A 27,436-nucleotide genomic window follows, 5' to 3' on the forward strand; every position below is an offset into this window, starting at 1 on the left:
TTGATAGATTTATAATAGGTATCGTAATACTTCTAATTGAAAGAAATTATCCAAAATTACCTACAAGTGCCTTAAAATCAAATAAAATAAATAGAAAATGACGTTTTAATTAAAAAAAAAATATTCAATTTTTTTTGAAACACGAAAATAACAAAGAAGATAATAAACATAACAAAAATACACGAAAAACACGTAACGAAATAATGGAAAAATTTTTCTCGAAAACCGTGTAAAACTTATCTTTAATTTTTTTAACGATTAATTAATGATAATTATACACTAAAATAAGTACAATTTATATACTTTCATATAAAACCTTTTATTCCCTAATAAATTTGTACTAAATCAAATCTTAAAAAAATCAAAAATCCCTTCTTTTGTTCCCTTTTAACTCCTGCTGGATCTCCTCCAAAGTCTTCCCTTTCGTCTCAGGAACGATAAAAAAGGACGCGACGAACCCGAGAAAAGTCATCGCGGCGTAAACGGCAAACGGGGCATACAACCCGACGTGAGTCAACAAATAACGGAACGCGAACGAGAATAACGTAACGTAAAACCCGGTGGCCATCGAGCATATAGCCAACGCTTTCCCTTTAATACTAGCCGAAAACAGTTCGCCACACATCAAACTTGGCAGTGGTCCCAAACCGGCACTATAAGTCACCACGTAAGCCACAAAAGTAGCCAGAGGGAACCACTGGAACCCGGATAAATCCAGAATGTCATTATCGTCAAAATAGAAATATAAACTTTCCGCGCACAAGCAAATAGCGCATCCGAGTGATGAGAGGGTGTAGGACTTACGTCTGCCCAGTTTGTCCATTATGATGCTGAACATGGTCATGACTATCCAGAGCGTTCCAGAGAAGACTATAGCGGAGATTTCCGGTGATATGGACCGGACTTGGGCTTTTTCGAAGATGTACTGGATGTAGTTCTCGAATACGCCGATGCCGGAACATTGCTGACCTAACCGGATGAATAGGCAAGCGATTAAGGCTCTACGGTTACTGGGGATCTTGAATAAATCGGTCCAGGTTCCGGTTTCTGACGTTTGTCTTTTCACGTCCGCTTTTAACTGTTGAAAGTCCGGTTCGATGTTTTTTTTACGTAGGAGCCACTGCAGGGATTTCCGGGCTTTTTCGTCTTGGTGCTTGACCAGGTGGTGGTAAGGGGATTCGGGCATCAGCATGAACAAGATGGCGCCGATTAATGGTAGAGTGAGACACACGTAGGCGGTTTGTTGGATGTTCAAGTAGTAGCCTGAGGAAGAGAGAGAAATAGAGTTTGATTGGGAAGTTTTCATTATTTGCTGATGATACTATGCTCTATATAGATGATATAAATCAAGAACAAATGACTTGGAAATCTATTTACCTGACTTTTTTAATGACAATAAGTTAAGCCTAAATACCGTAAAGTCGGCATTTGGTGTATTTAGTAGACGGTTGAAGATATCTTTTACTAGGTTTAAAAGTGTTCATGTGAATGAACTTAAATTAGTCAATGAGGATCACATTAAATCGAGTCTACTTTTTCAGGCTAATGTAGATTATATGATAAAAAAGTTTGCTTAGAAGGTAGAGTTCAATTAATTGAAAAAAAATTATAATTTTTGCCTTTTTCCAGGCAGTTGAAGAAATAAAAAAAAAGTTCAACTGTCTGGAAAAAAAACATCATTTTAATTTTTCTTAAGACAGTTTAAGTTTCTCTTTAATTTTCAATTAATTGGACAAAGATGAAAATAAAGACTTTTTCTTCAGGCAGGTCTTGTAAAAATTGTATTTTTTATCCATGATTCAACTGCCTGAAGGAAATATCAATATCTTTCTCTTTTTCCAGACAATTGGAGCGTTTGGATCAAAATTAAACTTCTGGAAACGAAAGAAATATCATTTCTCTGTTTTCTTTTAACGTAGATCAAGTTTGTTTTTAAATTCTTCAATTGCCTGGACAAAGATATTATATTGAGATAAGATATTATTAGAAAATTATATTTTTTATCCATGATTTAAGTGCCTGGAAAAAAAAATCGCAATTTTTGTCATTTTAATAACGTATGTCTTATTTAGCTTGAGCTACAAAAAGGTAATACATAATATATAGATAATATAATACACATACTTAAAAAATTAAAATCAATAAAAAAAAATTCACATAGTTTTTATAAAAATTATATTTTTTATCCACGTAATTTTTATCACTTTTCAGGTAGTTAAAGGTTTAGAAAAAACTTCAACTGCCTGGACAAAAAATATAATTTTAATTTTTTTTCAAGAAAATTTAAGTTTCCTTTTAATTTGCAACTAAATGGACAAAAATAAAAGTAAAGACTGTTTCTTTAGGCAGTTCTTATAAAGATTGTATTTTTTATCCAGGATTCAACTGCCTAAAAGTAAAATCGCCATTTTTCTCGTTTTCCAGGCAATTGCAGGGTTTGGATGAAAGTTAAACTTCTGGAAAAGAAATATAATTTTTCTGCTTCTTTTTTAAGGTAGTTTAAGTTTTTTTTTAAATTCTTCAATTGCCTGGACAACGATATAAATTAATAAACAATTTATAGGTAGTTTTTAGGAAAATTATATTTTTTATCCATGATTCAAGTGCCTGGAAAAATCGCAATTTTTGCCATTTTCACAAAGTTTTTGTGAAAATTATATTTTTTATCCTTGTAATTTTTGTCATATTTTTTAGGTAGTTAAAGAACTTGAAAAACACACTTCAACTGCCTGGACAAAGATATTTTAATTAGAAAAACAATTTTTAGGTAGTTTTTAGGAAAACTATATTTTTTGTCCATGACTCAATTGCTTGGAAAAAAATCGCAATTTTGCCATTTTTACATAGTTTTTGTGAAAATTATATTTTTTATCCTTGTAATTTTTGTCATATTTTTTAGGCAGTTAAAGAACTTGAAAAACACACTTCAACTGCCTGGACAAAGATATTTTAATTAGAAAAACAATTTTTAGGTAGTTTTTAGGAAATTATATTCTTATCCATGATTCCCTGAAAAAAAACATAATTTTAATTTTTTTTATGACAGCTTAAGTTTCTCCTTAATTTTCAATTAAATGAACAAAAATGAAGATAAAGACTTTTTCTTCAAGCAGTTCTTTTAAAAATTGTATTTTTTGTCCAGGATTCAACTGCCTGAAAGTAAAATCGTCATTTTCCCTGTTTTCCGGACAATTGGAGGGCTTGGATGAAAGTTAAACTTCTGGAAAATAAATATCATTTCTCTGTTTTTTTAAGGTAGTTCAAGTCTTTTTTTTAATTCTTCAATTGCCTGGACAAAGATATAAATTAAAAAACAATTTTTAGGTAGTTTTTAAGAAAATTATATTTTTTATCTGTGATTCAATTTCCTGGAAAAAAATCGCAATTTTTGTCATTTTCGCATAGTTTTTGTAAAAATTATATTTTTTATATACGTAATTTTTGTCACTTTTCAGGCAGTTAAAGAACTTGAAAAACAAAATTGAACTGCCTGGACAAAGATATAAATAAGAAAAATAATTTTTAGTTAGTGTTTGGAAAAAATATATTTTTTTTTAAATAATAAAATAATATTAAAATAAAAATAGTTTAAATATTAATTGTTCTATAATAATTTGCTTAATGAGATAAGACTGTTAAAGTACTGATTATCTAGAATCAAAGTTTTTATCAATATATTTAAATATTGTTTGTCATAGAATGTTTTATATTTGTATAATTTTTTTTTTAATATCTATTTTTCTTTATACTTTTGACTTGATATTTTAAACTGATTAATTATTAAGAGTCTACATTTTAAAATTGTAATGTTAGGCCTATGTTTTATTTTTTATATTTCATTTTTATGGTCCTATTTTCATCCGTTTTATAATCTTCATCTAATCTTAAAGTTTTATTAATAAATGCCTTAGTTTTATCATATTATATACCATTGTTGTGCGTCTTTTATTTGTATTCACTTTTTATAAAAATCTAATAACCTATTGGAATATTAAAATGGTGTAATTTATATGTACCGCAATTTGCTAAATAAATATATGTATATTATTATTATTATTAATTTTAATTATTTTTGGAAATCTTAAACAATTTTTTTATTATTTAAAATCGATTTTCTATAATATATTTTTTTATTAAATTATGACTAGAAGAAGTTCAAAAATTTAATTTTTAATTTTAGAATTATAATATTTTAGAATTCCTATTTTTTTTTTTTTTTTTTGGAAACATTATTTGATACAATATCTCATGTGCACAAAAAAATATATTGGAAAAAAATTAAATATTTTAAAGTTTTTCAATTTTAGTAAAATTGAATTATAATATTAATTCTGGAAGAAATTGTTCAAAATTGCCTACAAGTGCCTTAAAATCCATTTATAAAAATTATAATTTGTTTTTGGAACACGAAAAATACCATAAAACATAAATAAACATAAAACATAACAACAATACATGAAAATCTCAAATAACACCTAATAATAATAATAATAATAATAATAATAATAATAATAATAATAATAATAATAATAATAATAATCTTTATTTAGCATAAATAGCTACATACAAAAACAACAAATTTCCCAAAAAATGAATAAAAATAAAAATACATATAATAATTATAATAATGTTGATAAACCTAATTCAACAATATATTTAGTCAACAAGAGTACATATATAAATAAGCAATAATAGAATAATGGAAATTTTCTCGAAAACCGTGTAAAATTTAGCATTTATTATTTTTGCAATAAATGCCTTTCTTAAATACAAGATGAAAATTATTTAATATATTTTTAAAAATATAATTATATTTAGGAAGTTATTGGAGTTTTTTGGTTTTTGGAAGAAGAATTTGCTTCTTTGATAGTGAAAGGTGTGCCTGCAATAATTTTTGCCTTAAATATCTAAAAAGTGCATAAGTTGTGCAGTTTTTGGAAAAAATCTACTTTTTGCATAAATTTTGCTTGTTTCAAAATCAAAATATATTTGTTTTTTTGAAAATCCCAAATTTTTCATTAAAAACATGAGCAATTTTCTTTGATTTTGTGAGTTTTAATTTAAGGAATTTTAAATATTTTTTTAAATAATTTGGGAACCACTGGAAATATTTTCATAATTTTTTCACGATAAAATAGTCGCATTCCTGAGCATGAATTTGATTATAAAAACGTCATTCTAAGTTCCAGATTCGGATAGAAAAAGCACTTTTGATTGGACCACTTTTTTTACTAATTATTGAATTTTATTGCAATTATTTCTATAGAATAATTAGAATATTTTTAAAAAATGTACACATAAAAGGAGTCCGATTATTTTCGAATAATTTCATACACAAACATTTTTTGTACCTAAAAAACTTTTTGAATTAGAGGCGATTTGATCATCCAAGGTCTAAATTGTATTTTATTACTTGATGGACATTTTTGGTCATAACTTTATACCTACTGGAAATAGTTTCATAATTTTTTCACGACAAAATAGTGGGATCCCTGAGGATGAATTTGAGGGTAAAAATGTCACTCTAAATTAAAGTACTTTAATTTAAAACCTATGGCGGGAAATTTGATTTGATATATTTTATTAGGTCTAGATACAAAAAAAGGGATTTGTCACTGATTGACCAACAGTAAAGGTGCACAGTTTAAATCAATGGCTTCTAAATTTTCCAAGTATGGCGCAACCTTGACGCCGTTATATATTATGTATTAACGTTAAAAATATTGTTATTTATTTTCGTTTATAACGTGCCAATTGTACCGATTCAGCCGGTTTTTTCCTTTGCCATTTTATACCGGGTGTACTTGTAATTAATGACGTTGCTTATTAGTAAAAACGTGGCGATATTTAATTAGTTACATTCGGCAAAAAAATCATGAATAAATAATTCCGATGAATCGTTTAAATTTTTTTGGTTGTCTTGAGTAACCTGTTTATAATGCGCTTTAGGTAGTACCTATGAGTGCAAGAAGGAAAAGCTTAGTGTTTATTATTACATTCTGAATTTCAGGCTGTTGATCATGATTTGACGTCTTTGACCGACTATCATATGTATTCATTAGACAAATTGCTTACAATTGGATCGATAAATTGCTGGATAAGGGAATAACTTCCTCTTTACCTCAGTAAAACTGGTCGTAAACTGCTTCACTTCTCTTCATGGGTATTGAAACTGGTTGAGGCGAAGAATTTCACATTATTATATGTTTTCACAATAATATATAACTTTGCTTATTTAAAATTGTCTTTGTAAAAAAAATCCTGATTTTCGAAATTCCTAATTTGATTATTTAGATATCATGCTATCGAAGTTTTGCGGAAAAACATATTTCCAAATATATTCAAAATAATACAATGTTACCAGAATCAACTTTTAAAAAAAATATCACTGAATAATCAGTAAATTTTCTAATTTTTTACACACAATTTACTTGACAGTTGGATTTTAGCGTGTTTATTTAAAGTGAAACAATATTTTACAGACCTTGGACGATATTCGCTATGTAAATTTACATAGAAAAAATATATTTATACATAATCAAACAACATTAATCATGTTTTTTTCTAGTACCATTGTGTTAGTCTTATTTGCCGTTACTTAATATAATGGCACTTGACGTAAACATTAGAAAATCAACAAAAAAAAAACTTGTGCTCCGATTTCGGTCGTCCTAAATACCTTTATAAATTTACCACCTCTATAAGAGATTAATATTTTTTTCTTGTTGTTGTTTTTTTGTCTCGTTTTCTCGCTGATGCAATTTTCACGTAGGTAAGCCCGCCGTTTATTTGCATATGCCCCTACACACGTACTTGGCATATTATATTAGGCATATTCCGCATTGTTTACTTGCCCCCTTTCTCACTCCCCGTTTATTATTCCGCCCCGCGGGAAAATAAATACGATATATAAACGGGGGGGGTTGGTTTATTTTAATAGTCAAATAAAGGGATGTTAGTTAAGGGATGCCTTGGGTGTCATGTTTTGGAACTTGGAAGGGATATTTTGTATAAATAGGGTTATAAAGTGTGTTATTGGAATTTTAGTTATTTTATACAGAAATAAAAGAAAGTAAAATTGGTGCAAGAAAGTTGAAATTAGGTTACTTAAGGGTTAAAGTTTTTGGCCCGAAATTTGGAGAATTTTTAGAGTTTCCGTATTCTGGACATTCTTTAATAAAAAAAAATTATAGAGCATTTATTTAAAATAATAGGAAAAATTAAAACAAAATTTATAAATTAAAAATAAAAAAAGAAAATATGCAGACACTCATAGGCGTTTTCTAAATGTGAATATCTTTTTAAAATTATTTTAGAAAATTGAATATAATTAAACTTTAAAACATACTTCAAAATATTTTTTCTGCACTTTAAACTGTACCATATTTTTATCAGTTTTATATTTTTTATTTTTTCTTTATTATTTCAAATTTCAAAGTTCGTCCAGAATTTCTTTAATCAAACTCCATGAAGAATTTTTGTTTTTCTTCATTTTTAATCGAAAATCAGGAAAATCAAGGTTCGATTTTACATAAAACTTTTTAATTTTTGGGATTTTCATGAAGAATAAACAAATAAATTTTGATCTTTAAAAAACAAAAATTTGCCCAACAAGTCGATTTATTTCAAAAACTAGATAATTTTTTAACTTTTTAGATATCTAAAACCAAAAATTATTCCAGGCTTACCTTTCATAATAACCCTTACAGTACCGAGATAAAAAAATTTGAGTTAAGGGAGGGATTTAGGGAGTACACAATTGTGTGTCTAGGGAGCCAACATTAGAAAAGCACAATTGTAAAATAAAATTTATTACTTTGTATGGAATAAAGTTTTTATCTTTGGTTAAAGAAAGAAAAACATTACATTTTAGGCAACGCATTCTGGACCAACTTTTGCACCCTTCTAACCTGAATTTAACTGGGTCCTTCATTTCTTCATTATTTGGCCAGTGTTCAAAACCATCAAAGCGTTTGCCTGCACAGGGCAAACTGGAAGGCATTCTTCTCTTTTTTATTTCATTTCCTTCAACGCTAGTCTCTTCCTCTATATTTTCTTGGCATTCTGTTTCCTCCAATACACGCTTCTTAGTACCGGCAATCAGATATTCCCCAAGATTAAGTCTAAATTCCAAAAGATCCATAATATCTTTGCTTCCAAGGTTTTGACTATAACAATCCCTGCGATACTTCATCCAGCTGTTTACTATTACTAAGTCGAACAAATGTAGGATGGCTTTAAGAGTCCATTTCCGGATTCGAAAAAAAGATCGATAGTATTCCATCATTTGGTCGCAAACATCTACACCAACCATGTTTTCGTTGTATGATGAACGTTTTTTTTTCTGTTTTATTCCATCTTTGCACCTCAGTTTCCGGCTGTGGATATCATTAAAACAGATTTATTATCTTTCCACTCTGTAATGCAAAGTTTATTATCGGTTCTAACAACTTCTTCTGACTCTCCCCTATTCATTAAACTGTCTTTTTTAAAATCAAACCCTTTCACTCTGTTGGACATAATTGTAGCAGTTGCATCTATATTCAAACTCGTCAATTTGTTCATCAAAGCAATAGTTGAAAAGTATCTGTCAAAATACAGGTAACTATTTTGAGGTAATGTTTCTGCTAGACGCAATATTATTGACGGTCCCAGTCTAAATCCCTATCTTTTAGCGGGGTAGTATTGCCCTGGTAGATTTCAAAATCCAATACCAGTCCGTCGGATGTCGTAAGAACGAAATTCTTCAGTCCCACTGGTCTTGGTTTATTTTTGGAACTGGATATCTTCCCAAAAAAGGAATAATTTGTTCATCAATAGAAAAAGCTGTCTTTTCTATTCTTTCAATGGCTTTACATCTATTGCGAACCAAATCAATTACCGGCTGTATTCTCCACAATCTATTCTTTTTTTGTTCCTCTTCTGATACGCTAAGATTGTCAAAGATATGTAAATTTACACGTATCATGTAAAATCTTTGTCGGGTCATGACCCCATCAATTAATGGGAACTTATATTTTCCATTCCAGTACATATGTATCGTTGGAAGATGAATACATCCCATCAAAGCATTCATTCCGCAATTTCTTTATTTCTTGAGAGGTAAAATTGTTTTCTTTTGCATTTTGTTGCAAGAAATACTGGGAAGTGAAATTTGCGGCTGACTCAAAAAAATCATCATTTAAATATTTAGCAAAATATTCGTTGGATGGAGTATAGTCCTCTTTTACAGGAAAATCCTTGCTTCTAAAGTTTCCAAGCTTCTACTGAAGAGTCTGGAAATGTATGAGGGGTAAATCATCTTCTGAATCTGAAGAGCTATCAGCTTCATTTGGTGCTACAATTAGGATCTTTTTGTGAATTTCAAACTTATCTTCTTCATCCTCGGACTCTAAATCCGACCCAACTTCGTCTAGAAGTTGGAACAATGCCTCCTCGTCATCCCTTAGATGGTCCAAATCAATAATTTCCTTACTTCTTCCTGTAACAAAGAATTAATTGTATCCAACTTAATTAAAACCAAATTACGTTAACTCCCGTGGCTCACAATTGTGATATACATAACAAAACCATTCTTGGAATGAACAATTTTAAAGATATTTTCAATCTCTAAAAACAATACACTTAATTGAAGTTTATTATGCCTATTTAATATTAAGCACTTGTTTTTTCCCCTAAATTCTATAAATAAATTATAACTTACCTACACGAGTCATTGTTGAACATAATCGGAAACTTCTCAGGTTATGACAAGAATGCACTCCCGGCAAAATAAACGATTTGCGCGTGCACATCTATACAATGCATTATTCACAATCATGTCGCACGGTGCTCTTTCCCTAAACATTTTTTGATCCTTATAACACTAGTAAATAAGGAAGTCACAATAATTGTGATATCGGCTAGCGTAAGGTATAAAAGAAAGAATTTCTTCTTCCAAAAACCAAAATACTACAATAACTCCTTAAATTTTAGTTTCTTCGAAAAAATATGTAAAACACTTTTCATTTTGTACGTTAAAGAAGCATCTATTGCAAAAATAAAAAATTAAAAATTTTACATAGTTTTCGAGAAATTCCCATTTTTCTATTACAAGTTTTTCGAGATTTTTTACCACTGTATAGTGAAAAAAATTTTAATTTCTCTTTTTTTAATTAGAAAATTCCTTAAATAATCGTTAAAACAATTTTTTTACTTGTTTCTCTTATTTAAAGCTAAAAATTATTCCAGGCACACCTTACAGAATAAAAAAAACAAATTTCTTTTTTCAAAAAATGCCAATAACTCCTGAAATATTATTTTTTCGAGAAATTGCCTTAAATACTTTTCATTTTATACTTCAAAGGGGCATCTATTTCTATAATGAAAAATTCAAAATTTTTCATAGTTTTTGAGAAATTTGAATTTTTTAGAGATTTTCTACCACTGTATCGCGAAAAAATATTAATTTCTCTTTTTAATTAAGAAATTCCTTAAATAATCATTAAAAAAATAAATTTTAATTTTTTTGCCTATTTAAAGCTAAAACTTATTTCAGGCATATCTTTCACTTATTTATTTATTTGTTTAACGGTATCCACCATTTTTACAAAAATAAAATAACATAAAAGATACTAATAATAATACAACTTAAGCTAGATAATAGTAAGACATAAATCAATCAAAGTTATAAATTAATGTAAGAGAACTTCTAAAACGGCTAAAAGAAACGTGCAAGTCAAGACTGTACCTATCGAAAGAACGTTGCATTCTAGTTATAGGATTATGCTGTCCATAAGAACTACTATCAAAATCTACATAGAAGAGTTTTTTCAGTCTAGTCAATTTTTGCGCCCGAAAATTCAGCCTATTTAAAAAAAAATCACAATCAGTCATGTCAGATATTAATTTAAAAATGAAACACAACTCTGAATTATTACGCCTTAACTCAAGTGAGTCCAAAGAGAGAACTGATATGACCGACTTGTAATCAGCGTGACCATTAGCTAATGGAACCTTAAGTTTAAAAGAACAATTTATTTTGGACTTCAATATTTTCAACATGCGATTTATAAAATGGAGACCATACGGGACTAGCATACTCCAAACCAGAACGGACTAACGAACAGTACAGAACTTTATAGACAGAGCATGAGAAGTCTTGACTGCATCTAGTTATAAATCCTAGATTTCTATACGCTTTCTGTCAACTTAGAATCGAAAATTACTCCGCGATTCCGTTACCCTTTTTAAAATAGTGGAACGTATACTATAATCAAACAATGTAACATTGCGAATTCTTCCAAAAGTTATTGAATAACACTTCGGAACATTTAAATCTAAACCATTAAGGTTGCACCATTCATAGAGATTATGGAATTCATCCTGTAACAATTGACATTGAACATTAGAATCAATAGACAAAAACAATTTTAAATCATCAGCGAATAATAAAAATTCACAATTTCTTACAAATAATCCTATATCATTAACAAATACTGTAAAAAGCAACGGACCCACATGTGACCCCTGAGGAACGCCAGATGGCACAGAGAAGTCTATCACTATCTACCCAGTAAATAGTCCCTTAGCCAACAAATAACATTTGATCCAAAACCCAAAGCTTGGAGCTTTGCCAGTAGAAGCGCATGAATAACTCTGTCGAACGCCTTCGAAAAATCCGTATAAACAGCATCAACTTGTGAACCCTTACCAAAAGCATTAAACAGATAATCTTCATAACATATTAAGTTAGTAACAGTAGAACGACCTTTTTGAAAACTATGTTGACTGTTAATAATAAGGCTTTTAGATTGCCATGACAATTATTGCTTGTTTACAAGTGCATCCAAAAGTTTAGGCAAGGTTGACTGTATAGAAACTCCCCGATAATCACTAGTATTACCAGACTTAAATGAGCCGCTCAGAGGAAAAGTGGTATATGTCAGTATTTTTTTAATTTTTAAGTTACACCTTTAATTATGTTTCTACTGGTCTAATATATTCAGTCGAAAACTGGTATAAGTCAAAATTTTAACTTAGCTAAGATAACAGCTTCCTAAAGTTATTCCTTTTAACATAATGGATTCGTTCGCTGGAATAGTGGTATAAGTCAAGGCACCACGACGCTGTTCCGATGTCGCGCCAGGTCCTATTAAACTCACTTTTTCTTGTTTAGTCAGGTTTTTTTAGTGCTATGGTACGTAGTGTGTAGATCAGTTACTGTAGCTAAGAAAAAAGATATGATAGAACTTCTTCAGTGAATTCCCCCGATTCAGCATCAGTTCTTCCTGGGCTTACTGACAAAAGAAGATGCTGTTGACAGTGGACCATTATCCGATTCTGATAAAGATTAATTTGTTTCATAACTTGTTCTTACTCTCCTTACTGTAAGTTCAGTATGTAAGATAAGTAGCAGTAATGTTTAAGTGAATATATCAAATCTCTATGTATAAATAATTACAACTTACAAGCATACAGCTCCAGAAAGACGTTTCGTGGTGGTGAAACGGCCATTTTCAGCAGGAATGACTTACCACTGGAGATAGAAAATGTGGAAACCAAAACACTACCATTAGAGAAGCATTTTGAATATTCAGTCACAAAATTTATTGTTAATCAAAAAACCTTATGTTGTCAGCTTATACAGATCACCTACTGGTGACCCTGATGTTTTTCTTCATAAAATTCAAGAACTATTGGATGAGTCATATACATGTAATAACTCGTTGAGGCATGTGTTTCTGAGTTATGGTTTGGATGATCGTGTGTAGGGCATTACAAGACCGGGCATTCAAGACGGTAGCCTGATCGATTTTCTACTACTGTATCGTGAAAAAATGCTAATTTCACTTTTTAATTAAGAAATTTCTTAAATAATCGTTAAAAAAATAAATTTTATTTTTTTTCTTTTATTTAAAGCCAAAAATTATTCCAGGCACACCTTTTACAATAAGAGAAACAAATTTCTTTTTTCAAAAATGCCAATAACTCCTGAAATATAATTTTTTCGAGAAATTGCGTTAAATACTTTTAATTTTATACTTTAAAGGGGTATCTATTTCTATAATAAAAAATAAATAATTTTTCATAGTTTTTGAGAAATTCCAATTTTTCCATTACAAGTTTTCGGGATTTTCTACCACTGTATCCCGAAAAAATGCTAATTTCTCTTTTTGATAAGAAAATTCCTTAAATAGTCGTTAAAAAAAATTATTTTTTTTCTCATATTCAAAGCCAAAAATTATTCCAGGCACACCTTTCGCAATAAAAGAAACAAATTTCTTTTTTCAAAAAATGCCAATAACTCCTAAAATATAATTTTTTCGAGAAATTGCCTTAAATACTTTTCATTTTATACTTCAAAGGGGCATCTATTTCTATAATAAAAAATAAATAATTTTTCATAGTTTTTGAGAAATTCCAACTTTTCCATTATAAGTTTTTCGAGATTTTCTACCACTGTATCGCGAAAAAATGCTAATTTCTCTTTTTGATAAGAAAATTCCTTAAATAGTCGTTAAAAAAATATTTTTTTTCTCATATTCAGAGCCAAAAATTATTACAGGCACACCTTTCGCAATAAAAGAAACAAATTTCTTTTTTCAAAAAATGCCAATAACTCCTGAAATATTATTTTTTCGAGAAATTGCGTTAAATACTTTTCATTTTATACTTCAAAGGGGCATCTATTTCTATAATAAAAAATAAATAATTTTTCATAGTTTTTGAGAAATTCCAACTTTTCCATTACAAGTTTTTCGAGATTTTCTACCACTGTATCGCGAAAAAATGCTAATTTCTCTTTTTGATAAGAAAATTCCTTAAATAGTCGTTAAAAAAATATATTTTTTTTCTCATATTCAAAGCCAAAAATTATTACAGGCACACCTTTCGCAATAAAAGAAACAAATTTCTTTTTTCAAAAAATGCCAATAACTCCTGAAATATTATTTTTTTATTTATTTTTTCTATAATAAAAAATAAATAATTTTTCATAGTTTTTAAGAAATTCCAATTTTTCCATTACAAGTTTTGCGAGATTTTCTACCACTGTATCGCAAAAAAATGCTAATTTCACTTTTTAATTATAAAATTCCTTAAATAGTCATTAAAAAAATGAATTTTAACTTTTTTCTCTTATTTAAATCCAGAAATTATTCCAGGCACATCTTTCGCAATAAAAGAAACAAATTTCTTTTTCCAAAAAATGCCAATAACTCCTGAAATTTTATTTTTTCGAGAAATTGCCTTAAATACTTTTCATTTTATATTTCAAAGGGGCATCTATTTCTATAATGAAAAATGAAAAATTTTTCATAGTTTTCGAGAAATTCCCATTTTTCCATTACAAGTTTTTCGAGATTTTCTACCACTGCATAACCAAAAAAAAATTATAATTTCTCTTATTAATTAAAACTTTCGTTTTTTTAGACCATTTAAATATGTATTATACTCGTATTATCTATATATTATGTATTACCTTTGTAGCTCAAGCTAAATAAATACATTATTATTATTATTATTATTATTATTATTATTCCCAAACAATTCCAAACATTTAAAATAGATTTTTGAAAAAATAAACAAAATTTTGACTTTTTGAGGCAACCTTCAAAAACCAAAAAAGTGCCAATAACTTCTTTAACCTCAATTTTTTGAAAAAACTTGTAAAACAATTTTAATTTAGCACTTCAAAAAGGCATCTATTGCATAAATAAAAAAATTAAAATTTTTCATAGTTTTCGAATAAAATCCCATTTTCCATTACAAGTTTTCGAGGTTTTCCCCCACTGTATTATAAGAAGAAAATCATAATTTATTTTTGAAACGAAAACAGATTTTCGTAAAAATTAAGCAAATTTTTGACTTCCTTAGGGAACAAAAATGCCAATAATATCTTTATCGTTAGTTTTCCATTGCAAACATTAAAATTTCCCATAGTTTTTCAGAAATTCCAATCGGGTTACCATTTTATCCCACTGTACGGCAAACACAATCAAAATGTCCTCTTTCAAGTACAAATTTCATTATTTAATACAACAGATAAACAACAATCACTCTTCAACTTACCCAACACATTAATAATAAAAAAACCAGCATTAAAAGAGAACGACTGCCCGTTACCCCACGTGCCCCTAATCCGCGGCGTTGCCACCTCGCCCATATAAATCGGCAACGCCGCATACATCACAGCATCGGCAATACCGCAAATAAACCTGCCAACATACAAACTGTAAATATCGCTGGCGAAAATGGTGATCAACCAGAACAGTGAGTGAGGAACGCTTAGTAGGATCAACGTGTACTTGCGACCAATAAAATCGTGGATTTTAAAGAAGAACAGTGACGTCACCAACATACCTGAAAGTTATATTAGTGAGTTATGTATATACCTAAAAAACTCACTATTCACCAATTGACATAAAAATTGGCAAGAGGTTGGCCTCCTCCTCAGTTATACTGCCATAAGTCTCTTGGTCGTTTTTTAATATCAGTAGGAATGGTGAGGGCCAAGTGAATAGTAAGGCACTGGTCACCCCTGGTATGCATGCTATAATATAATTATGTGAATGTATAATAGATGAAAATGTATATTAGGACTCACCCACTATAATGGCCAAGATTTGGGGCCAATCTTTACCAGGATCTTCTTTGGTCGCTACCATTCTTCACGAAAATTTCGCTGTAGATCCGTGTTTTATTTTATTGTCTTATCGTGTTAAGCTGGTCATAATTTATCGTTATTATGAGAAAGTCGGTAAATATTTTAAAGAGGATTTTTTAGGTGTTTATATATTTATAAGGTGAACAGCGTTTAAGAAAATCGTTGGCCTATAGAGGGGTCAAGACAGGATTTTTTCGGGATTTTTTTAAAGAATCCGCTTGAATTGCCACTAGTTTTTTTTTATTTTAAGAAAACACTAGTTTACTTATATAAGTGAAATATATCGCTCCTCCTCTAACTCCTCACGCTTGTCTACTGTATAAAAACGTGAAATATTTACACGTTTAATTCCCATTTGGCGTGCGACAATGAAATATGAAGACAAATGGCCCTCGGAGGCTTCAGTTCTCCTGATGACAGGCCCGTACGACTTAATTGATATAAATAGACGGTTTTCGTGTTTTATTTGCTAAAAATTGTTGTTTCTTTTTTTTGTGTGAAAATTACTTGATAATATCACGTTTTTTTGTCTTATTTTTAAAATGCTAGTGACACTTTTCGAGGGGTTGTTCTCTTGGTTTTATGTCTTTTTAAAAGCACAATATATTTATTTGGGTCTTTTTCTCTTTATTTTTGACTTAAAATTGACTTTTATTTACTTGGGTCTGTTGGTGGAATTACATAAATATCATTGTTTTTTTTGTGAAAATTACATGATAATATCACGTTTTTTTGATTTATTTTTATAATACTAGTGACACTTTTTTGATGTTGTTTTCTCTTGTATTTATGCCTTTTTTAAAAGCCCATATTTATTTTAGGGTTTTTTTTATTTTCGATTTAAAATTGACTTTTATTTACTTATGTCTGGTGGTGGAATTACATTAATATCATCAGCTGTTATCGTTAAAATGCAAACAATGACGTTCGAGGTGCAACAATTAAATGAAATTGACGATGTCCTTCACGACGGTAAAAACAGTAAAAATTAATGCAAAATTTAGTTATCACGTGAAAATATTGAGTTGGTTTACTTATTGTGAACATGAAGTTGTAAGGAAATTAAGTGATAATTAAAGGCAGTACAAGGGAGTTGTTTTTTAATCGGTTAGAGGTTTTTCAAGGTTTTCTCCCACTGTATGACAAGTTATATGAAAATTTCTGTATTTTTAATTTTATTAAAATATGCTATTTTCAATAAACAAATAACAAGCAGATTAAAAAAAAAATCATACAGTTTTTTGGTCAAAAAATGCCTTTTTAAAAAGAGATACTTTTGATTACTTTTCAAAATTTTCCTAACAGACTTAAAATTTTAATTAAAAAATTATAATTTCTCACTTTATCAGGCATTTATTGTTGTAATAAACGAATGAAATGTATTAAATAATTTGGGTGCCGAATTCGATAGCAGAATGTCAATTCGATAAAAATCGAGGTGCTGAAGGATAATTCGAGAATAAAGCGCATTCGGCATTACTGCTTTTTATGTGTATTATATTTCAACAAATAATAATTTAATATTCCAAATTGTTCTCAAGTATTTTGTAATTGCGTGAAATGAGTCGAATTCAATGGCATAACGAAATTCGATGAAAATATTGATGCTTCTTTGTAATTTAAACAAACTTCGAAATTCCAAATATATAATATACGCTTAATTTTAAATGTCAAAAAAGCGTCCATTGTAGCAATAAAAAAATAGGAAATTTCCCATAGATGTCGAAAAAATCTCCATTAGTCCATGACAAGTTTTTTGAGTTTTCTCCCACTGGAATACTAAAGCAATTGTACAGGGCCACTTTTATCTTTTTCTAACTAATTTCAACTGCCTGGAAGAGTGAGAGACATTATGGCAATTTTCCAGGCGGTTAAGGCTATCTTTGTCTTTTTTTAACTAATTCCAAGTGCCTGGAAGAGTAATAGATGGAATATTTCGGAAAAAACTACTAAAATTCTATTTTCTAAGCATAAGCTTAATTTATACTATTAAACAAGCAAATTCTGTTTAATTATAATTTTTGAGCACGATTTAATTAAAAAGTAAATATAATTCCAGGCTTCTGTAATTCCCAATATTTTTCTAGAAAAAAAAAAGCAAAAATATCAGTTTTTTAATATAAGCCAATGGGAGCAGGAACGTCTTTTAGGGATAATTAAAAAATGTATTTCACTAGAAAAACTTGTGCCTAAACTCCGAATTAATTTAAATAAAAATAAAATTCTGTAATTTCCAATTTCCTTCTAAAAAATCCAAATGTGCCCAATTTCCTGGAATAAATTATAATTTTCCGGTAAAAATTAAATTATCTTTTACTTTTACAACTCAGAAACCTTAAAAATCACTGCTGCGATTTAATCAATAAAAATCACTTCTGACATTAAGAAATATATAAATAAATCAATAATTTGATATTTATAGTTGATTCATCATTGTTCTATTAATTCATCGAATTTCTGTGAAAAAATAAATTTTTATTACTATCTGTAGGTTAGAATATCGATTTTTTATTAAGAAAACATGCGTGTAAATTAAAAAAAAAATCATGTTCCAGGTTTCTATAATTCACGATTTTTTTCTGGAAAAAAATGGCGAAAATGTGAGTTTGAAAAAAAATGTTTTTAATTATTATTTTTTTATCTGGAAATTTTGGACAAACTTGTTCGCAATTTCATGGAAGAATTAAAATTTTAGTGATAAAGTGCAAAAATTAGACAAAAAAAAATCTAAATCATTGACGTTTTAAATTGCAATTATTTTCATTAATATCGGTAAGATTTAAATATATTTTTTTTTAAATTATTATTTTGATGTTATTATGTCAATGGAGAAAATTAAATTGTAATCAATTTGCATTATAATTTATAGAATTTCTTGGGAAAAATTATTTGTTGATGATATACCAAAAAAATACTACATAAAAGTTGAGACATCGATGAAGGAAATTTGATTATCAAATTTTTTGCTCTGTGTTAAGTAAGAAAAAAATACATTTCCAAATTTAAAAAAAACTTCAAATTAATTTTTTAGCATGGAAACGTGCTTTTAAATACCGCATTAATTAAAGAAAAAAACCAAATTTTTCTTGATAAAAGACGGTCAATTGTGGCCCGAACCCTAAATGCAAATACGCCACTCGTACGTGTCCTATGGGGGGATCCCATTAACTTCACTCGCCCATAAATATGGGCCTGCGCCCCCCTTAAATTTCCAGCTCTCCTGCGCCCCGGACGGGGGTCGTTTGACGTCCAAAACAGAAAAGATATGTGCGTGTCAAAACGCAATGATAAATGGGCGCATTTATTATTTCGCCCCATTTAAGTGCCTTAATTAGACCTTTAGAATTTTTCTCAATTCTAAAGGCATTCGCAACAAATTATTTAATTATTAAATAATATCATGATTGAATAACAGCTTTTGAATATATTAATAACTGTTGATGGTCCATAGAGCCTGAGAGAGAGCCCTTTTGACATTTTTCTCCTCAGAAATTCACTCAGAGAGTCTCTGGGGGGTTTATAGTCATCGCGTTACATCGTTGCTTTTTTTTATTAAAATACATTGTCCTTTAGGGTAGGAAATATTCCTTATTGTAATTGAAGAAAATTTTCCCAAAGGTTTACGGCCTATTAAACCTTTAAATATAAAAAGAATATTATGCCAAAAAAATGTTCCTTGAACGTCTTAATAATAATAATAAATCCTTTGAACATTCTAGGAATCTATTAACCGATCAATCCAAGGCATATTCTCCTGTAATTAGATTCATATTAGTATGGCTAAAATAACCAATTAAATGCCCCATTGAACCCCTTCCCAAAACTGGATGTTTGAGGATATTCCAGAGAAATTTCAGAAATATCCTTTCTAACATTTATATATTGGTAGGGATATTCGAGAACTGGAAAAAATATTCCAAAAAGTATTTCCTAGAGGTTTATAGAGAATATTTGAGAAAATTATTCCTCTAAGGATAATATAGAAATTATTCCAGGCACACCTGTGCAGTTTACAATGAAAATTGACGCCTTTTATGAAGAATTATTTAATGTATGAATGATTTTTGTATGCTGAGAAATTTTATATATTTAAATAATAACTTTTTTTATATAAAATGGGGTAAAAATTAGATAAAATTACAATTTAGAACGTCGATGATTCAGTAAGAAATTTCATCAAAAAGATTTTCTTCATCGACCTTTTAACATTCAGAATATCAGTTTTTTTTTATATGAAAACCCTTTTTGATGCTCCTTTGGCAATTTTCACTATTTTTTGACTAATTTATAAAATTTAAAAAATGTTTCACCAACGTTTTCTTGAAAAATTTAATTTTTTCCAAAGAAAATAATAATTAGATTTTAAAATGATTAAATAATTCAATTTATTTTTTTTGTATTTATTTAATTATAATTATGTATAATTTTAGTGCATACGACGTATTTTTAAAATCGATTTATTATTAACTAAATTAATTCTTGCTGAATTTTTAATTATAACTATGCATAATTTTAAAGGTTACGACGTATTCTTTATTGTATTTACTGATTGATCCAAGGAATATTCTCCCTGTGATTAAATTCATATTTACATGGCTTAAACAACCTAAATGCTTCATTAAACCCTTTCCGAAAACTGGATATTTGAGATTATTCCAGGGGAATTTTAGAATTGGTAAAAATATTCAAGTTCCTGGAATATTCTTTAAAAGTTTTTATTTAAATATGATTACCGGAACACGAACTGGACAAAATATTTTGACAACTGTTTCCTTGAGCTTCATAGACAATATTTGAGAAAATTATTTCAGGAATTGGTGAGTATCTGGAAGGATATTATAGAAATTATTCCAGGCACACCTGTGCAGTTTACAATGAAAATTGACGCCTTTTATATAGAATTATTTAATGTATAAACGACTTTTGCAGGTTGAGGACTTTTTGAGTTAGAGCCGCATTTGTGAGGCATATATATTTAAATAAAAAATTTTTTTCATATAAAATGAGGTGAAAAAGTAGATAAAAGGAATATCTGTATTAATGTTCTAATTTCCATAGGGTAATTTTTTTAATAAAATATTTTTTTTAATTCTATGAATTGTAATTAGAGTGGTTTATCAGAACGTCAGATGATTTAATTATAGATTTTATAAAACTTCCTCCATCGACCTTTTAACGTCCAAAATATCAGTTTTTTATGTGAAAACCTCTTTTGACGCTTCTTTGACGATTTTCACCCTTTTTGACTAATTTTTATAATTTAAAAACGTTTTTCCGAAATATTATCAATTTAAAAAAAAAAATAATTATTCGAGGTTACAAAACGATTAAATAATTAAATTAAATTTTCTTTGTATATACTTAAATATAATTATGCATAATTTTAATGCACACGACGTATGTTTCATAGTAATTATTTTAATATTAATTATTCCTTAATATTTTGTTATGCATAATTTAAAAGGAGACGACGTATTCTTCATTGTAATCATTTTAAAATTATTTAATTAGTTTTTTCTCTATATTTAATCATAATAATGCTTTATTTTAATACATATGTAATTAGGTTCATATTTATAAGACTAAAACAATCAATTAAATGCTCCATTGAACCTCTTCCTAAAACTAGATATTTAATGATCATCCAGGGCAATTTCAGGAATATCCGTCCTAGCATTGGTAGGGATGCTCAAATTCCTGGAGTGTTCTTAATAATTTTTTTATATGCGAACTTAAAATTGCTTACTGGAACCTGAACTGGACAAAATATTCCGAAAAGTGGTTCATAGAGAATATTTGAGAAATTTATGCCTGGAATTGGTAAATTCCTGGAAGGATAATATAGAAACTATTCCAGGCACACCTGTGCAGCTTACAGTGGAAGTTGACGCTATTTTTATAGAATTATTTAATGTATAAACGATTTTTTTAGCTTGAGAACTTTTTGAGTTAGAGTCGAATTTGTGAGGCACAGTTCAAAGTAAAAAAAATTGAAATTTTAAATTATTATGTTGACTTTCAAGCAGGATAATTTAGAAACTATTCCAGGCACACCTGTGCAACTTACAGTGGAACTTGATGCTGTTTTTAAAGAATTATTTAATGTATGAACGATTTTTGTGTCTTAAGAACTTTCCGAGTTAGAGTCAAATTTGTGAGGCACAGTCCATAGCAAAAAAAAATTTGTCATTTTAGATTAATGTATCGACTTTTAAGTAGGATAATTTAAAACGTATTTTAGGTACACTTTTGCAGTTTCCAGTAAAAGTCGAGGCCTTTTTTATAGAATCGTTTAATGTATAAACAATTTTTTTAGCTTGAGAACTTTTTGAGTCGAATTTGTGAGGCACAGTTCAAAGTAAAAAAAATTGAAATTTTAGATTATTATATTGACTTTCAAGCAGGATAATGTAGAAACTATTCCAGGCAAACCTTTGCGGTTTTCGGTAAATGTTGACGACCTTTTTATAGAATCATTTTATATATAAATGATTCTTATAGTTTGAGAACTTTTTGAGTTAGAGTCAAATTTATGAAAAATCAAAATTGTACAACAAATTTTCCCTGAATTACAGTCAAACGCCTTTAAAAGCACTAATGACTCTAATACAAACGACTCTAGGACCTACTTCAATGTTTTCATTAATTTCGGTTTGGTGACTGTTGATTGTTGATTGTTGATCACTATGAAATAAATTATTTGATTTTTTATCAAGATCTGTTGATTATTACGCTTATAATCACATATTTTTTTCCATTGAATTTAAATCATTGTCCATTAACACATTATTATTAATCATTCAACTCATAATTTTTCAAAATTATTAAATTTATTAATTTAATAAATAAACAAAACATAATTTATTTAATACCAGTCCATCAGGAATTAAAACTAAAACTGAGAGGCTATTAAATTATTTTAAATTAATTAAATATCGGCCTGTTAAATTGGAAAAATGCCTAAAAACCATCGAATTTGTTAATGCATAAAACAGGCCTTTTTCCATACGTTTTAAGGGCCACTAAACGGAAATTTTAGCTTCTCTCTTTCTCCCTCTCACGTAAAAAAAACGACATGGATTTACAGTTGTTTTATACAAACCAATGAAAATGAATGAAGTGTCTCCCGGTTTTATCCTGCTCGGTTTATTTTTTTTTATTTCTCTCTCTCTCACTCCCTCTCCCGTTTCCGGTTGACCGGGACTGAGTGAGGAAACCCAATTAATTTTAATCCGATATAAAATATACTTATTCTCTCTTTTTTTTTTCTCGGTAAGACTTTTAAAGTCCCGGATAAAATTGGAAGGATTTAGGGGAGCGTGGAATTAGTTTTTTTTTTCGAGTTAATGCGGATTTTGAATGCATGTTTTTTTACTAAAAAAAAAATTAATTAGAGTAAAAATTTGTGGAAATTTAATGACCTAAAAAATTGGGAATTACTGGTACTTGATTTTTAATTATATAAATTAATTTAAAACCGAATTTAGGTTATTTTTAAGAGAGGCTTTTTCTTACACTTTTCTATGTCTAATAACACAAGTTTCACTCTTTTTTTTTTAATTAGATTAATTGTAAAACCCTGGAATTTAATTTTTTTTAAATTAATGTGACAGTTTAAACGCATGTTTTCATGCTAAAAAATCAATTGTAAACAAATGTTGATCCCTGGAATTTAATTTCTTAAGATCTGAAAGTTTATTTTATTTTCTTCATTTAAAACGCAGTAAACAGATAAGATATAAGGAAAAAATCAAATTTTCTTCATTGATGTTCTAGCCTCCATAAAGTAATTTAAAAAAATAAGAAGAAAAAATTATAATTTTCTAAGGAATTCAATGAACTGCACTTAGAATGGTTTATAATTTAAAAAGTCGATGATTCAATTATAAATTTAATAAAATTTCTTATCCGTCGACAAAATTTTATAGACATAATAACATCAATATACAAAAATATAATTTTTATTTTAATTACATTAATATTAATAAAATTAATTACAATTTAGAACGTCTATAAACCCGATCGTCAATCGTCTAATTTTTGAACTTTGATGCTTGAACTTCCTTCTTTCACATATTAATGCATAATTTTATTGGATATAAAATATATATTTTTTAATATATTTTAATGAAAATGAAGTAATTGCCTGTTAATTTTTCATTGTAGTCATTGAAAACTTAATTAAATTAGAGTATTTAATTAATATTATGCATAATTTAAATGGATACGAATGACATTTTCATAAAAAATCAACTTTTTGAGTTTAATGATATGAACCGCCCTATTTATGTACTTATTATTCTAGTCATTGTAAATTTAACGAAATTATTTTTTTTTTAAATATAACCGTGCATAATAATAATGAATACGACTTACTTAATTGTTGTTATTGTAACATTAGTTTTTAATGGTAATCAATTTAATATTATTTAAATTAAAGTAGTATGTTTAATTATAAACTTGCATGATCATTGTAAAATTAATAAAATAATTTTTTTGAAAATATTTATTTAATATTATGCATAATTTAATGAATTTGACATGGTTTTATTGTAATCTTTCTAAAATTATTTAAATTAATTTTTTCTCTATATTTTATCGTAACTATGCATAACTGTATTAAATATTCTAATATTTTAATGCATATTTTTATTCTGCACTGTACTCAATGCAAAACCAAATTAATTACTTTTCTTGTAATATTAAATAAAAACTATGCATAATTAAAGTGCATACGACTGGCATTTCCTTATATCCTTAGTAAACATTTAGCTCTTTTGCATTTAATGATAGAAACTGCTCTGTAAATGTACTCATTATTATAGTCACTATCAATTTAGTGAAATTTTTAATTATAATTATTTTTAATTTTATTGGACACGACGTATTTTCCATAATTAAAACTAATTTTTCCAATAAAATTACGCATAATTTTAATGGATACGACGTACTTTATATGGTAATAATTATTAAATTAAATTTTTTACAACATAATTTATTCGTAATTTTAATAAATACGAATTCACTTTTATTGTAATCATTATTATTAAGTCAATTAAAATATTTTTTATTAACTATATTTTAAGAATAAAAAAAAATAATTGAGAGCAATTAATAAAAAATTATGCATAACTTATTAATTATTTTTTTATTTTTCCACAATCAATAAAAAAAATAAATTTCCCTAAATCAATAACGGAACAGTCCCTATAATTAAGAATTATAAATTCCCTAGAATCAGTAAAACCACAAATTTGGAATTTTCCAAAATTCGACGAAAACCCAAAAATAAATGCGTTAATTATTTCTACTAAAAAATGCAGTTTTTTAATTTTTAAAAATTTTTAATTTTAATTTCTGACTTTTTCAACAAATTTTCATAAAAGATGAAGAAATTCACAATTTCCAATCAACAAAAAAAATTTGGAAATTTTCTAAAATCAATTAACAAAATTAGGTGCCTCATAATCAATATAGAAAGTAAAAAATTAAATAATTATTCAGTATTAACACAAAAATTAAAAATTCCCTAGAATTGACAAAAAAAAATGTATTACCCAAATTTAACAAAAATGGAAGTGTCTGTAATTTTTTTCTTAAAAAGCCCTTTTTTTTTAAGAATATTTAGTTAAAATAATGCATAATTTTATTTGATAAATTTTTATAATATTTTTTAATAATAATTATATTTTGGCTATTTTAAGAAAGCAATTAATAAAAAATTATGCATAACATTAATTATTTTTTTATCTTTCCACAATCAATAAAAAAAAATTAGAACTTTGCCAAAATCAACAAAAAATTATTAAATTTCCCTGAATCAATCACGGAACAATTAAAAGAAAATAATTATAAATTCCCTAGAATTAGTAAAACGACAATTTTGAATTTTCCAAAATTCAACGAAAAATCAAAAATGTTCATTTTTTTTTAATTTTTTAATATTAATTCCAGCCCCTTTTTTAACAAATTTTGATAAACGATGAAGAAATTCACAATTTCCAATCAACAAAAAAAATTTGGAAATTTTTTAAAATTAATAAAAAACACTGAGGTGCCTCACAATCAATATACAGGGTGTTCCAGAAAAGAGTGTCAAGTTTTGTTTAGGAGTTATGATTTTATTGTGATTTTTCAGTATTTCCACCTTCTTGGCTAATTTTCTATAATCATGGTAAATAATGCTTGATTTTTTATTTAAATATTTAGTTAAAACTTGGGCCTAACTAACATGAAAACGACTTAATCCACCAATCAAAATCATGCGCTTAAAAATAAAATAAAATTGCTTTAAAAAACAAGAGCGAAAAAAGTCCAATAAATGTGGACTTTTTGTGGGGTGATTCGGATTCCCGAGGGATGCTGTACCTCTGCGCCACTCCTTGACGCTCTTTTCTGGGACACCCTGTATAAAGTAAAAAATTCCATAGTATCAACACAAAAATTTAAGATTCCCTAGAATTGACCAAAAAAAAAAACTCCTATTTACCCAAATTTAACAAGAAGCCTCTAATTTTTTCCTTATTTTTTTAGAATAGTTAATTAAAATAATGCATAATTTTATTTGATACGACGTGTTTTTCTATATCAATCATTGCAAAAGAATAAATGAATTTTTCTCGAATATTTAATAATAATTAGGCATAACTTAAATGAACACGACAGGCATTTTCCTATATTTTTAATAACAAACCAACTGTTTAAATTTAATAGCCTAAACCGCCCTGTACATGTCCCTCAAACGCCCTTAAATCTTACCCCAGTTTCCTATAAAGGGCGCAATTCTCATATTGTTTCCCCCTTTCTCTTTTTTTCTCTTAATACTCCCAAGGTTTCCTTTTATTGAGATTGTAAGACTATATACACACACAAAGGAAAGTTATGGGGCTTCGACCCTATTTTTCCTTCAAGGGAAATCGAAAACCTTCCTATAATACTTGATTTTTGATTAGGCACTATCGTCGAGGAAATAAGGGAAAATTTTATTGAAAAATTAACTGGAAAAAGGAAAAAGGGCTGAATTAATTAATTTATTAGAAGCTTTACCTGGTCAGCATTATGATGAAAATACCCAAATTCTAAACACTTTTTTGCGTTATTCGTGACTATAGTTAGGACCAAACTACTGTCTATAATATTTAAGTGCGATTAAATATAAACAATAGATAATGAACGAGTAGTCTCCAATTAACTGTTATTGCGAAAATTATAATTATTAATACTTAAAATAATGAGAATTTATTTTTGTTATATTGTTTTTGGAAAAATTAAAAAAAAACCCTCTTACCCATAATAAATCTATTGCACTAATTACATACGAAATAGTTGGAAAGCCTTGGGGCGAGAGGGGCAAGGGTCAAACAGCCCTAATTCCCACTTATCTGGAAACCCTGGCACGGTCAAAAGACCAGCTGTAAATTCCAGATTCTACGAGACTTTCTTGGTAAGTCTTAAGGGTGGCACTAATTAGGGCGTAAGTGAGTTATTTCGGCATCGAGTGAAGTCACTTTAGATCCTTTGGACTTTCCACCAGTGCATAACTTTAATGGATTTGACGCACGTTTATTTATTTTTATAAAAAATGGTGGCCTAAATGTTACCTCGCTAACAGACAAAAGGTGGCACTAATTAGGGAGTAAGTGAGTTATTTCGGCACGAAGTGAAGTCACTTCTGACCCTTTGGACTTTTAACAAGTACATAACTTTAATGGATCTGACACACGTTTATTTATTTATTTAAAAAATGGTTATTTATATAAAGGTTAGCTGCCAAGCAATCAAAAGTCAAAC

General features: G+C 28.1%; 2 protein-coding genes across 6 annotated transcripts in view; one reads left to right on the forward strand and one right to left on the reverse strand.

Annotated features, from left to right (window-relative positions):
- The window catches only part of LOC126746287 (5-hydroxytryptamine receptor-like), a 278,830-nt gene that overhangs the window by 33,510 nt on the left and 217,884 nt on the right, over nucleotides 1–27,436 (forward strand). For 3 of the 5 annotated variants that reach the window (XM_050454457.1, XM_050454461.1, XM_050454460.1), the window contains exon 1: nucleotides 16,609–16,753. The exons of the other annotated variants lie outside the window; for them this stretch is intronic. The gene's annotated coding sequence lies outside the window, so the exon portion shown is untranslated. Of the gene's footprint in view, nucleotides 1–16,608; nucleotides 16,754–27,436 lie in introns of those variants that run through there. 5 annotated transcript variants of the gene reach the window in all.
- Nucleotides 295–26,711, reverse strand: LOC126746289 (facilitated trehalose transporter Tret1-like). Its single transcript, XM_050454462.1, has 5 exons — nucleotides 26,693–26,711; nucleotides 15,587–15,705; nucleotides 15,395–15,532; nucleotides 15,052–15,342; nucleotides 295–1,263 (listed from the first exon to the last, which is right to left on the reverse strand). The coding sequence occupies exons 2-5, from the start codon at nucleotides 15,645–15,647 to the stop codon at nucleotides 362–364; spliced, it is 1,392 nt and encodes a 463-aa protein (XP_050310419.1). The 5' UTR covers nucleotides 15,648–15,705; nucleotides 26,693–26,711; the 3' UTR covers nucleotides 295–361.

Source organism: Anthonomus grandis, chromosome 17 (assembly GCF_022605725.1).
Source record: "Anthonomus grandis grandis chromosome 17, icAntGran1.3, whole genome shotgun sequence".
NCBI classification, from domain to species: domain Eukaryota; kingdom Metazoa; phylum Arthropoda; class Insecta; order Coleoptera; family Curculionidae; genus Anthonomus; species Anthonomus grandis.